General features: G+C 36.9%; 2 protein-coding genes across 11 annotated transcripts in view; one reads left to right on the forward strand and one right to left on the reverse strand.

The window, feature by feature from the left end:
* Window positions 1–16411, forward strand: part of SMIM10L1 (small integral membrane protein 10 like 1) — a 278859-nt gene that overhangs the window by 10824 nt on the left and 251624 nt on the right. For all 10 annotated transcript variants that reach the window (XR_008493063.2, XM_054445346.2, XM_063672424.1 and 7 more), the window contains exon 2: window positions 8835–8875. Coding sequence is in view for 9 of the 10 variants with exons in the window: in XM_054445346.2 (XP_054301321.1) it covers window positions 8835–8875 (41 nt within the window). In the remaining variant the exon portion in view is untranslated. The remainder of the gene's footprint in view (window positions 1–8834; window positions 8876–16411) is intronic.
* TAS2R42 (taste 2 receptor member 42) lies at window positions 4388–5464 on the reverse strand. The gene has a single exon (XM_054445353.2). It carries the CDS (start codon window positions 5440–5442, stop codon window positions 4456–4458), a length of 987 nt encoding a protein of 328 aa, XP_054301328.2. The 5' UTR covers window positions 5443–5464; the 3' UTR covers window positions 4388–4455.

Genomic DNA, 16411 nt, shown 5'->3' on the forward strand with positions numbered 1-16411 from the left:
AAAAATGTATCCACAGTAAAATATATTTTATAATTTATTTGTATTATTTTGTAACTCTAATACAATGTTTTTCAACCTTGACTGCACATTGGAGTTAACTTGGGAGCTTTAAAAAAACATATTGATGCCTGTGGGCCACCCCCAGGGATTTTTTTTACCTAATTGGTCTGGAGTACATTGCTGGCACTCACTGAGAGGCTCTTGATGTATGTCTTACAGTGGCTTCCAAACCCAGGCAAAAATCTTTCTACCCAAAAGCTGCAAATCTATGATTCTGCAAGGACAGGACAGGGTTTTGCCTGCTTTGTTCTCTGACAGTGTGTTTCTCATTCAGCCAATTTTGACGCTGACTGACAAACTGGCCACCAACTCTCTTAACAACCACATAAGCAACTTTTTTTGTTGTTGTTCATTGGTCTATTTCCAATTCACAGAACATAAAGGTCCTGGATATTAGTAGGTCTTCCATAACTATTTGTTAAATGAATTAGTGCTAACTTACTTGGCACTCCCACTAGCAGCACACCAAAGGAGAAAATGAATTAGTCTTGACTGTGAAACAAGTATCAGAGCAAGAAAAGAAAGTACCTCCTTAGAGAAAATGTTACATTCATATATGAGCTTATGAAAGATTTCTGTTCTAATCCTGAAAAACCCAACACTGTTCTGTAATCTTTCTAGTTCAATCAAGAAAGCATACAGAATCAAAAGGAACATGTTGGTCTGCCACCCAAGATGGGGGAGGCTTGGTACTTCTCTTCATGAAAAGGAACTGCTTCTGGCCCAGGGAGATGAAGATGGCTAGAAAACTAGATTTCGTGACACAAGAAGCAAGATAGCTCTAGAGATCACTGATGTTTTCAGAAATGCTCTGCAAGTCATATAAAGGCTAATTGAGAAGAAGACTCCATTGATAGGCATGGTTTAGCTGTGACAAACACCGAAACAAGTCAGTCAGGAGATAGTGATTAAGAACATCTGAGTTTGAAGAAACTAAAAATAAAAGATTCAATAACAAGTATAAAAACCACAAGTCCCGTATACTATGAGTTGTATTCAAAGTCCAAGTTAGTAATCACAATTTTTTAAATCTACATAATTAATGTATGTCCTACTCTAGATAAAATATCATCCAGTGTCTAGAATGAAAGAAAAACGACCATGCAAATATGCAAACACTCCCTAAAATAACTATTGGGTAATAGGCTTAGTACCTGGGTGACAAAATAATCTGTACAACAAACTCCCATGACACGAGTTTACTTGTATAACAAACCTGCACATTTACCCCTGAAACTAAAATAAGAGTTTTTTTTTTTTTTAAAAAAAAAACCTCCCTTAAAGCATGACTCTGGCTCAGAGAAGATGCTGTCTAATCAAGATGTTGCTAGAAAAAGCCACCTACTAAGACCTAGCAGATAAATCACCCGAGACAGTGAGGAAATTGGTGCTCCTCTTTCTTGGAAATCAGTATAGGTATGGGTTTCTACCTGATGTATACATTCAGTACGGTTTAAGAAAACATGCCTTGGTATACTTGATTTGTGTCTTATTTGCCTTCAGAACTAGAGCTATGGGTTGGAGATAAGCCAATTTCAGCAGTAGAAACAGGTTATTTGTTCCTGTCCTATAAATTGCCCGACTGTATGCATTGAAATAACCACAATGATTACACCCAGAATCTTGAAATGAACGTTTATTTGACAAGTGAGATGAGTGGGAGTCTGTAAAAATGAGTGATAATCTCCCTCTTTCCCCAACAGCTGGGTCCCGGGGTAGGTCATAATCCCATCAGTCTTTCTTCTCCATGTTGCATGTGGCAGTGCATGTGTTGGGAATGGCTCTTGGATTGTGGCTTGGTGGCTGCTAAATTCCCACAAAGGCCTTGTTTGGGAGAAAGTGGAGGTGCAGAGCTTGCTCTCATTTGCCATTCAAATATGCAGATTACTGGCCAGGCACAGTGGCTCAATGCCTGTAATCCCAATACTTTGAGAGGCCGAGGTGGGTGGATCACCTGAGGTCAGGAGTTCGAGACCAGCCTGGCTAACATGGTGAAACCCCGTCTCTACTAAAAATACAGAAATTAGCCAGGCATGGTAGCATACACCACCTGTAATCCCAGCTACTCAGGAAGCTGAAGCAGGAGAATCACTTGAACCTGGGAGGCGGAGGTTGCCGTGAGCCAAGATCGCCCCACTGTACTCCAGCCTGGATGACAGAGCAAGACTCTGTCTCAAAAAAAAAAAAAAAAAACAGATTACAATACATCAATTGCAATAACAAGAATATGTCCCGGGCTGCTCTTACTACATTTTTGTTTTGCTTCTATTGTGAAGAATGGGGCCCTGTTCCTTGTAGTCCCATCTCCCTGGGGTTGCTGCCTACTAAGTGTTAGACATGTATTGCTCTTAATTAGACATGTATTCATTTACCACTAAGGTTGCTCATGAGTTGGATCAACTGCTTACCAAAGAAAAGTTTACTGACACAAAAATATAAATAGTATTTTGTGTTATCTTGTAAAGAATACAAGGTTAAGTCATTTATATAAAAGAATATCTTTAAAATAAACTCAGTATCTAAATCTAAAATATATTCAGCTTGATTTGCACATTACCTTTTATCAAGGCAAGAAAATTATACTTATAATCTTTGACAAAATGCTAAATTAGTGATCAAAATAACATGTACATTTTATTTCGTAAAATGCAAATTACTAAAAAAAAGTTGTATTATCATTAAAACTATCATCAACATCATTGTTATTAATACATGATACCATATAGCCCAGATGTACTTACAATTTCATTTTATGCATATGTGGAGGGGGAAGTATTAATAATTCTAACATCATTTCCGGCTCCAGGGCACAGCTGTGGAGTCATGCCCTCACCTATAGCTTCATCAAGATTAATTTACAAGCATGTATTTATCAGTATTTAATAGCACATTTTTGTTTCTGTAATCTAGCACAATATAAAGAATATATCAAAAGTAAATTCTAAAAGGAATTCTTTGTTGTTAAAAAATTTCACTATACAGCTTCTGTACAGTGTTTTAATCTACGCCATCATATTCAAAATTTTTTAGTAAATTTTCCCACCCTTAACCTTATTTACAATCTGTAGTTTGTTACCTTATCTAATCTTAGATTATCACAGTCAAAGCAGCACTATGTATATATATGCTTGTCTAAAATTTACAATAAGCCTGCAACATTCTGTAAACAACATCACTTTGCTTTCTGTGCCTTGCTGGTTAACATTGTTTCTATATTTTCCTCTAAGAAATCCAGTGATCAGATTGCAACAAAATGCATGTCACATAAATAAACACAAACACAATCATCCTCAGAATGTAATTATGATCTTTTTGTAGTAGCAATATGAGTATAATTGTGAATTAAGACATAAACCTCTATAATTTTAGTTCTGTTACATAACACGGTAGAAATATTGGTTTCTGCCTCTCTGAAAATGCATATTGCATGTACTAGAATTTAGCAAAATTAGCAAGTGCCTAGAAACATCAAAATGTTTATTATTTGGGGTTTTAAATTGACATCAGCATTAAATCATGTGTTTCCAGTTTCCATTTAAAGATTATTTTATTTCACGCTACAAATCTTCCTTTTCTCACATAATCATCGTATTTCCCTTGTTATCAACAAGACTTCTAATAACAAAAATATACCACTTTTTTTCATTTAAAAAAAATGCTTGGGGCCGGGCACAGTGTCTCATGCCTGTAATCCCAGCACTTTGGGAGGCCAAGGCGGGTGGATCACCTGAGGTCAGGAGTTCGAGACCAGCCTGACCAATATGGTGAAACCCCGTCTCTACTAAAAATACAAAAATTAGCCGTGTGTGGTGGTGTGTGCCTGTAGTCACAGCTACTCAGGAGGCTGAGATAGGAGAGTTGCTTGAACCCAGGAGGTGGAGGTGGCAGTGAGCCAAGATCACACCACTGCACTCCAGCCTGGGTGACAGAGCGAGATTCCATTAAAAAAAAAAAAAAAAAAACTTGGCTTTGAAGCTATGAGGCTATCTTTTTCCTGCTGTGACTTTAGTTTTTAATTAGATTTTCTATCCACATTGTATATATCTTTTACCCATTCAAGTTTATAATCTATCTTGCTTTTAAAGACTCACACACCTTTTTCTCCACAAGTTGCAATTACCTGTCATTTGCATATAAAATTAAATAATTTAGATTTTTTTGAAATAATATGTGAGGCTAAAATATTGCTTGCCAATGCTCCAAACAAAAATGATTACTTTTAAAATGGTATCGACTGGCAATGTGTGAATTACCATCAAAAGCAACCTGGTAGGATTTCATTTATGTTCCAAAATATTTAGAGAAACCCAGTAGAAAAAAAAAAAAAAAGTGGAAGTGATCCCTAAGTTCATCCTCGTTGAGTTATTCTCTTAGAAAAGCTTCCGGAAAGTCTGTCTACAAAGGTAAAGGGTTTGATGTTTTTGTATAGTTTCTGAGATGCGACAGTAGCCTCACAGCTGTCTGTCGCAGCTTGCTGTTTCCCAGAATGAGAATAAATGAGTGGCACGAGGGAAAGGCATTTAAGGCTAACATGACAAACTTTATGTACTTGTTGTTCCACGACATAAAAAATATCCAATTGGCCACTTGTAAGGAAAAAAAATGAACTATGAAGAGGGAAAGGAAAGACATCACCATTTTCATGGCCCTCCTATGGGCCTCTGTGCTGGAGTCTCTAGAGCCCAAGGAACTGAGCTTCAAATTTCTAGTATGTCTCACCAAGGACAGAAATAAAAAAAGCAATGAGGTCAGGGACAGAGAAAAGGGGATAAAACTGGTCAAGCTAAGAAGAGTTTTTAAAATAGAGAGTTTATCATAGAGTGTTTTACTTTCATCGAAATATAAAGTCAGATTACTTTTATCTATTATATTGAGTGAGATATCAATAAATAATTCTAGCACTAAACTGTCAAAAATCAGTAAGAACAAAGACAATGTACGAAGCATAACAATCATTCCGTTCATCCTCCACCTCAGCCAGAGGAAAAGGGAGTGGGGGAAGTGGGCTATCTTAAAGAAATAGAAAATGCTTAGGCAGGTGGCAAGCCAGGTTGTCAAGTGATTAGTCATGTGCCAAAGCAAAATAACAAGTTTTCCTAGTCTATATGTGGTATATAAATGTGAAGCAAGTCCCACTAGAAATGAATCAAACAGTATCACCAAGAGTTGTCCAATTGTGGAGATAGCCAAGCAGGTGAGGATGAAGTCAGCTGAGAAGACCTTTTGGTTCTTGATCCCTTCGGAGCAGTTTACCAGGCCAATGAACACATTCCCCAGCAGGCCGATGATGAATTCCACTATTGCCAGAATCAGAAAGATTTTATCCAATTCAGTGGGCATTTCTAGAGACAAAAAATCCAAGCTTTTAATACTTTGTATCATTAATAAATTTACAATCAAACCATTGCAGAAGAGCATTCATTTCTGATACTTATCTTCATTGCTTTTATTGCACTTCCAGTCTTGATCAGAACCTTCTGCTGTTGGATACAGTGTCATATACTTAAGGAAGTCTTTGCCTATTTTTACTATAATTCAGATCTTAATCCCAAAAGATCTACTAAGCGATGAAGTCTCACATACCTTCACGGAAGTGTTTTCATTTATTTGAAAGAGCTACTGAATTCTAAACCAAACAGTTTCTGTGTCCATTTATCATTGGCATGGGCTGAAACTTTCCACTTGTGGTAATGATTAAAAGGATAAAGTCAAGTATGTTAACATTCAAATATAGACTAGATCCCCCCCTTTCTCTGATTTGTACATTTCTGCTTACCTGAAATACTACACCACTTGGATCCAAATATCTTTATTGTTTTTCAGAGGAAGCTGTAGATATAATCTAATTTGTTATTATTCAACGAATATATTTTATTAGTGCCTGCTATGTTTCTGACCTTATGCAAATGCAATATATTTACCACCAAAAAGCATTAAGAAGTCTATAAAATGGTGAAAACAGGAAAAAAACAATGGGACAGAATCAAGAATAAAATGTACTATTAAAGCAGAAAAGGGAACTACAAACACTACTGTTGGGGAGAAAACGGAGGTGACATTTGCCTTGGATCTGGAAAATACTTAGAATTTCATGAGGAAACTCAAGTCATATTTTGAACTGATTGAGTAATATCCAAAAGACACTGAAACCCAAACTACTTTTTTGAAATTAAAGTCCTACTGATATTTCGGTCTAAATGTTGCTCAGGTATCTTATAGTAACTTATTCAAAATTAAACATAGTTTTGCTCTTTACCTTGGTTTTATATATGTTCTATTTTTTTTTTTTTTTGGCCAGAGATATATTGCTACCAATTTAGGCTTAATAGACAGGTAGAAAATTGTTTTAGATGAAATAAGGAAAGAGGAAACAAAAGTATTTGTTCTACAATGTAGGAACAATTATTTTGACAAAAACCCCTAATGCATCATAATTGAACTCAAAGTTACAGATTATGTGTCTTGGTTTATGGTCAGCAAACAGATATTCTGTTACTAGAAATTAGTGTTCAAGTGTTGCCAGACAAAAATTAACCCAAAAAATGAATGAAATAATTTTTAAAACTTGGACCTTTTTAATGTTGCTGTCATACTCCTCAATTAAATTCTATTAATTAACATTTAAAAGTGTATATTTTAAGAATGATGTTGTATAAAGAAATACTGGTAAGTTATTTCCTATGAACAAAATTATTTTCATTTAGCACAGATATTTAAAATTATAGTAAGACAGGAGGAGAAAAAGTAAGCAAGAAAGGAAGGAAAGAAAGAAGAGAGGGAGGGAAGAAAGGATGAGAAAGAGGAAAGGAAGAGAGAGACAGAAAGAAAAAGGAAGGAGTTTCTGAGACAAAGGCTGAATGAAAATGAAGAAATGTAGCAATATCTCAGGAAGAAGAATGATAGCTTTGGCCAAGTTAGTGTCTAGAGATGGAAAGAAATATATGGCTATGAGAAACATTTAAGGGAAAGAATCAATAGTCTGTGTGATGGATTTGGAGGCTAGAAAAAGGAGGAGGATTCTGCAATGACATTTAAGCTCTCCTTTCACTCCTGGATGCATGTGGTACTGTGATCTGAGGGAATCACTGGAGGAAGAATAGGTTTAGAAGCCAAAAAATAGGAGAAAGAAGAAAAGTTGGAAGATGAGTTCTGTTTTGAACATTTTGGAGTATCTGTAAAGTCATCCAAGTGGAAAGTTGGAGTAGGCACTTTGATATTTGTGACTGCAGCTCAGAAAAGAAATTTGGACCACATGGGGAGGTTTGGAGAACATCAACACATATTTGATTTTATTAGAGGTGAGGCGCTCCAAGGGCCCTGAGGAACACTAGACGATAAAGATACCAAAGGAAAAATTAAGAAGCCATCAGAAGGAAGAGGAAAACCAAGAGACTAGGATTTCAAAGCTACTAAGAGCAAGGAGTGTTACAAGGAGGGTAATCAGTGCTTCATGATATTAATGAAAAGTCACTTACTAGATTGAGGACCAAGGAACTACCTAGTTAACTTAGCAAGAGCAGCTCAACTGATGACAAAGCAAACTACCACGGATTAAAGAGTCAATGAGACCCCAATAATGAAGTATTAGAAAACCAGTTAATGTAATTCAATACATTAACAGATTAAAAGAGAAACATTCAGAAAAAAATTTGATACAATTCTGCATCTGTTCACAAATATTCTTAGCAAACTGGGAATCAAATGAAATACTCTATTTCCTGATGAAAAGTATTAAAAAAAAAACCTAGAGCAAATGTTATAGCTGTCGATGATACACTGAAATCCTTCTCCCTGAGTTTAGGACCAAGTCAGTGATAACCATCTTACTAGGTCTATTTTTTTTAAGGTTTCTATTGATCAATGTAAGGCAAGAAAAATACATTTTAAGAAATTATAGGCTGGACATGATGGCTCACCCCTGTAATCCCAGCACACTGGGAGGCCAAGGCAGGAGGATCACTTGAGCCCAGGAGTTCAAGATTAGCCTGGGCAACATAGTTAAAAATTAGCTGAGCTAATTTTTAATCTGCAAAAATCTGCAGACATCTTTTGCATTTCTTCATACCATCAACAGTTTAAGTCTGAAAATACCTGAGCTTTTATGCCCACATAATTAGCTTATAATTAATACATATTGACTATAATCAAACATTCCAGAGTTTTAAAAAATTTAAACCATTATCACACTTTTTTTCTCATTTTAGGTATTATTTGAGAACATTAAGTTCTCTGACTGTGTCATTGGATATATTCAGTTTCCCTGCTTGGTATCTTAATTATAGACTGTCTTCCCGTCTAAAGTAACTACTTCTAATATCATATCAGCCATCCCCTCTCTCCATGAAGACCAGCCCTGCTCCTTTCACCTAGTCCAGTCACTCAATATTTTTTCTTTTTCAAAACCTATGGGCTGTACTTTTCCAAGTGGGGTGATGGGTAACAAGAGAGTTTCTCCTTCACTATTATGCAAACACAGACCGATATTGTTACTCTTTTTGCATTTTCTTTGCCTAATGAATTTCCATTTGTATCTTTAGCTGTGGAAGATCTAGAGGAAGAATTTACAGATCGTAAATATTAAAATTCAATCTAAAAGTCTCTTCATCAAAGTATGTGAGAAAAATATTGGTCAGAATCTTGTTCAGAATAGGAGGAAGAGGATCTGTGGCATGCCTTATAGTCTTTCAATGGGCAGAGTAGTGGTTTGACCACTTACAAATTTACAAATGTGGATTGTACCATGCTGTAGCCCTTATTCTCTGTTTTGTCCACAGGTACCAGGGGAATCTATACCTGAAGCATTACTGGAGTCAAGGTATAAAACATTTATGTTCTCTTATCTAATAAGTCTAAGAACTGAACTGCAAAGGATTTTATTTAGCCAGAACTTGCACTTCATATGTTAATGTAAAGGATGTTGGTACTAATTATAACGGTTCTTGCCAATGTGAGGATGGTAACTGATATGCTATTTATGTCCACTTGTTCAACTATATCTCTTTTGAAATACCTGAATGATTTTAGAAATGAACCAAGAAATTAGTTGAGAAGAAACCAAATAATATCTAAGGGAGAAATCATATACAACTTTAGGGATTATCTTAGTCTGCTTGTGCTGCCATAACAGACTATCACAAACTGGGTAATTTATAAAGAAAAGAAATTGATTTCTCACAGTTTGGGAGGATGGGAAGTTCAATATCAATGTGTTAGCCTCTGGCAGAGGCCTTCTTGCTGCATCATCCCATGGCAGAACGTCAGAGAGGGAGACAGAGACAGAGTTAAACTCATGCTTTTAAAAGAAACCAACTCACGTGATAAACCCACTCCTGTGATAACAGCATGGATCCATCCATGAGGGTAATGCCCTCATGACCTAACACCTTTTAAAGGTCCCACCTCCCAATACCTCCAGGTCTCCAACAAGTGAACTTTGTGGGACACATTCAAATCATAGCATTTCACCCCCAGGCCCCCAAATGTATGTCCTTCACACATGCAAAATTCATTTCCTCCCTTCCAGTAGCCCCCACATTGTAACTCATTTCAGCACCAACTTAAAAGTCCAAACTCCAGAGTCTCATCCAAGTCAGATATGGATAAGACTCAAGGCACAATTCATCCTGAGGCAAATTCTCCAGCCATGAGCCTGTGGAATCAAAACAAGTTACCTACTTCTGAAATTCAGTGGTGGGACAGGCATGTGAAAGACATTTCCATTCCTGGGAAAAATAGGCAAGAAAAGAGGGGCAATTGGCCTTAAGTAAGTCCAAAACCCAGCAGGGCAAACCATATTAAATCCTAAGGGTTGAGAATAATCTTTGACTCCATGTCCCAACTTCTAGACCCACTGGGTCAGGGATTGGGCCCCCAGTTCCCCAGGCAGCCTCACCTCCACAGCTTTGCTTGTCTCAGTTCACTCCTGAGCAGCTCTCACAGGTTGGAGTTTTGTGCCTGTAGATCTCCCAGACTGGTGTTGTGAGGCAGGACAGGGCAGTGAATGCTGAGGTCTTTCAGGCACCTCTCTGGAAGCCTTGCCCTTAAGGTCCTAACTTGCCTAACTCCTGGTCCTAACTCCATGATCTCAGAAATATCTTCCAGGTCATTCTCCCATTGTCTTATGAATAGAACTTGGCTTCCTTCTAGCCAGATTAATCTTTTCAGCAAATGACCACTTGGCCAAACCCTTCTTTTTCTCTCTCAAACATGCTTTTTTATTCTTTATATGGCCAGGCTGACAGTTCTCCAAATTTTTCTATTAGTCTTCACTTTTCATTATACATTCCATCTTTAAATCATTTCTCTCTCCTCAACATTTTACTATATGTGCTTGAAAGAAGCCATGGAACCCACTGAATGTTTTGCTGCTGAGATGTCTCTTCCATCAGATATCCTAGTTCACCTCTCTTAAATTCTGCCTCCCATAAAGCCATAGGGCATGAACAGAATTCTGCCAAGTTTTTTTTGCCACTTCATAACAAGGATGATCCTTACTCCAGTTTCCAATAAGACATTTATCTTTTCCACCTAAGACCTCATCAGAATGGTGTTTACTCTACGTATATGTCTACCAACATTCTCATCAGGACCAAAAAAAGTAATCTCTAAGAAGTTTCAGACTTTCCCTACAGCTATCCTCTCCTGAGACCTCAGTGGAATCACTCTTAATGCAAAATTTATGTCAATCTAGGCTTTTTCTAGCCTGCTCCTCCCATACCAATTTCCTGTCTTAGCCTGCTTTGTGCTGCTGTAACAAAATACCACAAACTGGGAAAATTATAAAGAAAGAAATTTATTTCTCAATTCTGGAGTCTGGAAAGTCCAATATAAAGGTGCCAGCATGTGGTAAAGGATTTCTTACTGTGTCATCTTATGGGAGAAGGGCAAAAAGAGAGAGAGAGAAGGAGAATGGGGCTTAACTTGTCCTTTTATAAGGAATCAGCTCCTGTAGTAACAAACCTACTACTCAATAATTGTGTTAAGCCATTTATAAGGGTTGTGCCTTCATGACCTAAACACTTCTTAAAGTTTCCACCTCCAAAAACCTCCACATTGGGGATCAAGCTTCTATCACATGAACTTTGGGGGACATATTCAAACTATAGCAGCCATGTATTTTACTAATTATAAAAAACAATAGTAACAACAGCAATAATAAAAGGTATCATTTCTAGAACTCTTACTATATGCCTGGCTCTGGATAAAATGATTGACTTGCATTTGTGCATACATTAACTTAAGAAAATGCATGACAACCAACGAGCATATGAAAAGAAGCTCAATATCCCTGATCATTCAAGAAAAATTAATCAAAACCACAATGAGATATCATCGCACACCAGTCAGAATGACTATTATTAAAAAGTCAAAAAATAACAAATGCCAGTGAGGTTGTGGAGAAAAAGAAGTGCTTATACACTGTTGGTGGGAATGTACAGTAGTTCAGCCATTGTGGAAGACAGTGTGTCAGTTCCTCAAAGATCTAAAGACAAAACTACCATTCGACCCAGCAATCCCATTACAGGGTATATGCCCAGAGGAATATAAATCATTCTATTATAAAGACACATACATGCAAATGTTCATTGCAGTACTGTTCATAATAGCAAAGACATGGAATCAACCCAAATGCCCATCAATGATAGACTGGTAAGGAAAATGTGGTACATATACACCATGAAATACTATGCAGCTGTAAAAAAGAATAAGATCATGTCCTTTTCAGGGATATGGATGGAGCTGGAGGCCATTATCTTTAGCAAACTAACACAAAAACTGAAAACCAAATACTGCCTGTTCTCATTTAGAAGTGGGAGCTAAATTATGAGAACACATGGACTCATAGAGGGGAACACCACACACTGAGGCCTCTTGGAGGGTGGAGGGTGGGAGGATGAAGAGGATCAGAAAAATAACTATTAGGTACTAGGCTTAATTCCTGGGTGATGAAATAATCTGTACAACAAACCCCCACAACACAAGCTTACCTATGAAACAAACCTGTGTTTGTATCCCTGAACTTAAAACATGATTTCTGGGTGTGTCTGTGATGCTGTCTGAAAGAGATTAGCATTTAAATTGGTTGACTGAGAAAAGAAGATCATCCTCAACAATGTAGGTGGGCTTCCATTCATCTCTGGCCCCACTGCTGGGTCTGAGGACCATTCTTGGGACAGATGTAATTTAAAGCTGACATAGTGTTAAATGGTTGCATGAGAACCAGGTCTTGAGTGCTTTGGACTCAGATCTTCATCATCTCTCGTGGGAGCATAGTAGAGCTAGATGTCAGAGTTCCATTCTACTGATTTTTTTTTTTAACATCAATCATGTTATATCTAGTGAACATGGCTCCTTCCACCTCCATCTGCTTCTGTTCATGAGAACCAAACTAACTTTTCTCTGGTCTCTCTCTAAGGGTATGTGTTAGGGTGTGAGGGCAAGCGATTGTCTCCATTGATTTATTTCTTGTTATTTCATAGGCATAAGGAAGGGGGATCTAATTACTATTGGCTCAAGGAGCCATATTTAAGAAGGCAAACATTTGTTTTCTAAGTGAGTCATACAACTTGCACATAGTTAATTTTAGTTAATTTTTTAAAAATTGAGGCAACTCATACCTATTATTGAAATCCAACTATTTTCAATGAATACCAAGGTACTGTAGAAGAAACTTCCAGTTATATAGGATAATATCTGCTTTACTTTTTCTCATCCTAACAAGTTTTGATAATTATAAATGAAATTTAAATTCTGTTTTACTGTGAATCAAGAGTATAAAATTCTACTCTGGGCCTAGGTGATAAACAAAAGCTTTATTAGCACTTATTTGGAAAATTCAGATAGGGCAAGGTCTCTTTAAAATAATATTGGCATCTGTTATTGAGCACTCAGCATGTGCAAAGCACAGTGCCAGGCATTTTTATACATTATGCCATTTAACTAGCACAACAAAACTTCGAAGTGGTGGCATTATAGCCATTTAGAAAATTTAAAAGTTTTCAGTCCTTTAATTAAACATAAGAGTTTTGTAAGGGCTACAATGTGAAAGAATGAAGCTAATAATTGTATGCTGTTGTCATCTGAAATGCAACTGGACACTGTCACTAATTTTCTTATATATATCCACTCTTCCGTGATTTATTTGCTGTGTGTATGAATGTAATATGGCCCAGAAAAGAACCATGGCTCTCTGTTTTTATCTAAATTTCCTTTTCTTTTCTTTATATATTTTGAGAAATACATTTTTATTTAACTATTTAAAAATGAATCATCATTTTTCAGAAGCTAAAATACACAGATGGGTACAAACATCTGTGAGATGTTTTGAGATAGGGTCTTGCCCTGTCACCAAGGCTGGAGTGCAGTGGCACAACCATGGCTCCCTCCAGCCTCAACCGCCTGGGCTCAAACAATCCTCCTCCTCCTGAGTACCTAGGATTTTAGGTACGCACCACCATGCCCAGCTATTTTCTTCTGTGTTTTGTAGAGACAGGGTCTTGCTTTGTTGCCTAGACTGGTCTCAAAGTCCTGATCTCAAACAATCCTCCCGCCTCAGCCTCCTAAAGTGCTGGGATTACAGGCATAAGCCACTATGCGCAGCTAACTAGATGGATTTTTATATCAAATTTGGAGAGTATATTTGGTATGATTTGCCTTAATATATAGACACATATTTTGCAAATATCCATATGACTGTTCATGGCACTTGTTCATTTACTTGTTTGTCTGATATTAAAACTTTCAGTCTTCTGTTATTTTTGTGTGCTTGTATGTGATACTTATATCCCTATCTCTTTTTTTGTTGTTATAAATAGTTTATCGTTGGATTTGACTTTTTCATACAAATCCCGCTACAGACCACTTATGGGAGAGATTTAATGGAATTAAACCATTTGTAGTACTGATTAGTACATTTGATCTTATGATTGATATCTTATTTTTGTCTTTTCTTGTTTATTTTGCTTTCGATTTATTTTCTTTCCTGACTTTTGCTGAGTTGACCAAGACTTTATACTGCCTTTTCTTGTCACTCCAGTGGTTAAAAAAAAAAGTTCTTACCCGTATTTCTAATCTACTAGTAGTTACCATTAAAGTGTTTATAAAGTGAATTAAATTCATAATTTTCAGTAAACGTAGCAAATTTAACAAGATCGATTATAATACTCCTGCTTCAAAAGGACCCCATTTATTATAAAATTATTTTCTCCCTGAGCTCTTCCTAGCTCTTTGATTTTGTTGAAAACATCTAGAATTTACTTCCGAACTACTGCTGATGGTTCTTTACATTATTAGTCATATAATTCATTTACTTGTATTTTTAAATAAAATTCAAAGCCACATAAACAAAAATTGTTTAAACAAGTAAAAGTTTTCTGGTTTGAGTGTTCAATCACCACTGCTGCTTATTAGCCATGCTGTGCCTTTTATTGATTGTTTTATCTTGACTTGGCTCTATTTTTCTCAGGAAAGATGCAAGTGTAGCGGTATTTCTGAGCCGTGGCATTGTCCATAAATGACTTGTTTTTACCCTCACACTTGAATGATAGAATGGCTGAACATATAAGATTTACACTTGTTTCTCTTCAGAGATCTGTGAATACTATTTTATTACCTTCTAGCTGGAGAAAGGAAACCTTTGTTTCTGCTTGTTGCCCGTAGGTTAAAAGCTGCCTATGGTTATCTGAAATACAGTTCTGACAATTCTTTGAAAATTCACTGGTGCTCAAAGACAAAAACAAATAAGGTGAAAGTTTTTAAGTCTGTGTATGGAGTTAAGGATTTCCTCTTTTTGCTACTTTGAAGCATTTTTAAATTGACACGGCAATCTTTAAAGGGCTTTTCTAACCTTGTTGTTTTCCATAATCAGGATAAATGAGTGACTTAATGGATAGGTAATCACCTAGTGCCACTATTTTCCTCTTGCATAGAAAGGGGCTGACGGATGATAGGGAAGTTCCCAAATTGTAAAGAAGGTGGAAGAAGAAAGCAATCATAATGTTCATGGCTCTCACATAGGCTTCTGTCCTGGGTCTCTGGAGCCAGACGCCTATCACTACAGCTGTACAGTGTTTCCCCTTAGGGAGATAATGAACAAGGAACGTTAGATAGGAGAAATGGTAAAGTGAATAGACAACTCCAGGTTAATGAGAATCTGGTCAACAGGAAAGTGGGCTTCATTCACACCGACCTTCCAGTAGGAGTTTCTCTTATATTTTATATCAACATTGATCCAGAAATAATTTGATCTTAATCATTGAAATGATGGATATGTAGAAAAACAAGAAGACCATTAAGAATGTAAAAACAGCCCTGCTAATCCTCCACTTCAGCCAGAGGAAAATGGCATGGTGGAAAAGTGCTACTTTAAGCAAATAAAAAATACTGAGATATGAGGCTAACCAGATACCTAACTACTTTGAAACTAATCTGAGAATGTCAAATATTGTTATAATTTTAATTAGGTTATAATTAATGGCATCTATATCTGGATAGTCATTATAAGTACATCTAATAGCAACACCCGAGCAAAAGTGTTCTGCATATGGCCAAGCTTGAGAGGATGAAATCCATCAAACAAATCTGGTTCTCAGCCCAGTCAATTAAGTTTGCCAATTAAATCCACCCAGTCCATGAATATTTTCTTTCTTTATTTGAGACAGAGTCTCACTCTATCACCTAGTCTGGAGTGCTGCGGCACAATCTCAGCTCACAGCAACCTCTGCCTCCTGGGTTCAAACTATTCTCCTGCCTCAGCGTCCCAAATAGCAGGGATTACAGGCCCGCGCCACCATGCCCACTAATTTTTATATTCTTAGTAGAGACGGGTTTTCGCCATGTTGGCGAAAACGCCTGACCTCAAGTGATCCTCCCGCCTCAGCCTCCCAAAGTGCTGGGATTACAGGCATGAGCCACTGCACCCGGCCAGTCCCTGAAATTCTTACTGTGAATTCCACCATGGTTACAGTCATAGTGATACTTTACACTGCCTTTGGCATAGCTCCAGAAAGAATGCCCCACTTGAATTTGCAATGTAAGTTGTGAATAATCAAACATCGATTCACCAATCATTTATTGTAGTTAATACATACATCTGTTATTTGGTATTCATAAATGTCTCCTACCCCATCACTCTTATCTCTGAATCCTCAATCAGGAAGTACTCCTGTCCCTAAAATTCGACATAGTTTTCAACCCAAGTTCTACATATGATCTTCCAATATGCCCTTAGATTGTGATTTCCACATTAGATTGTGACTACAATATGTTTCTCTTTACTAAAGATGCAAACTGAAGACAAGTAGTTTTCTAAATTGTGCATGCCCCATCTCCAAATGATGTAGATGTCTCAAGA

The sequence above is a fragment of the Pongo pygmaeus genome, chromosome 10 (assembly GCF_028885625.2).
Source record: "Pongo pygmaeus isolate AG05252 chromosome 10, NHGRI_mPonPyg2-v2.0_pri, whole genome shotgun sequence".
NCBI lineage: Eukaryota > Metazoa > Chordata > Mammalia > Primates > Hominidae > Pongo > Pongo pygmaeus.

Coding starts and splice junctions, on each gene's coding strand:
- TAS2R42 (XM_054445353.2), bottom strand. CDS start 5,442: ATGATACAAAGTATTAAAAGCTTGGATTTTTTGTCTCTAGAAATGCCC.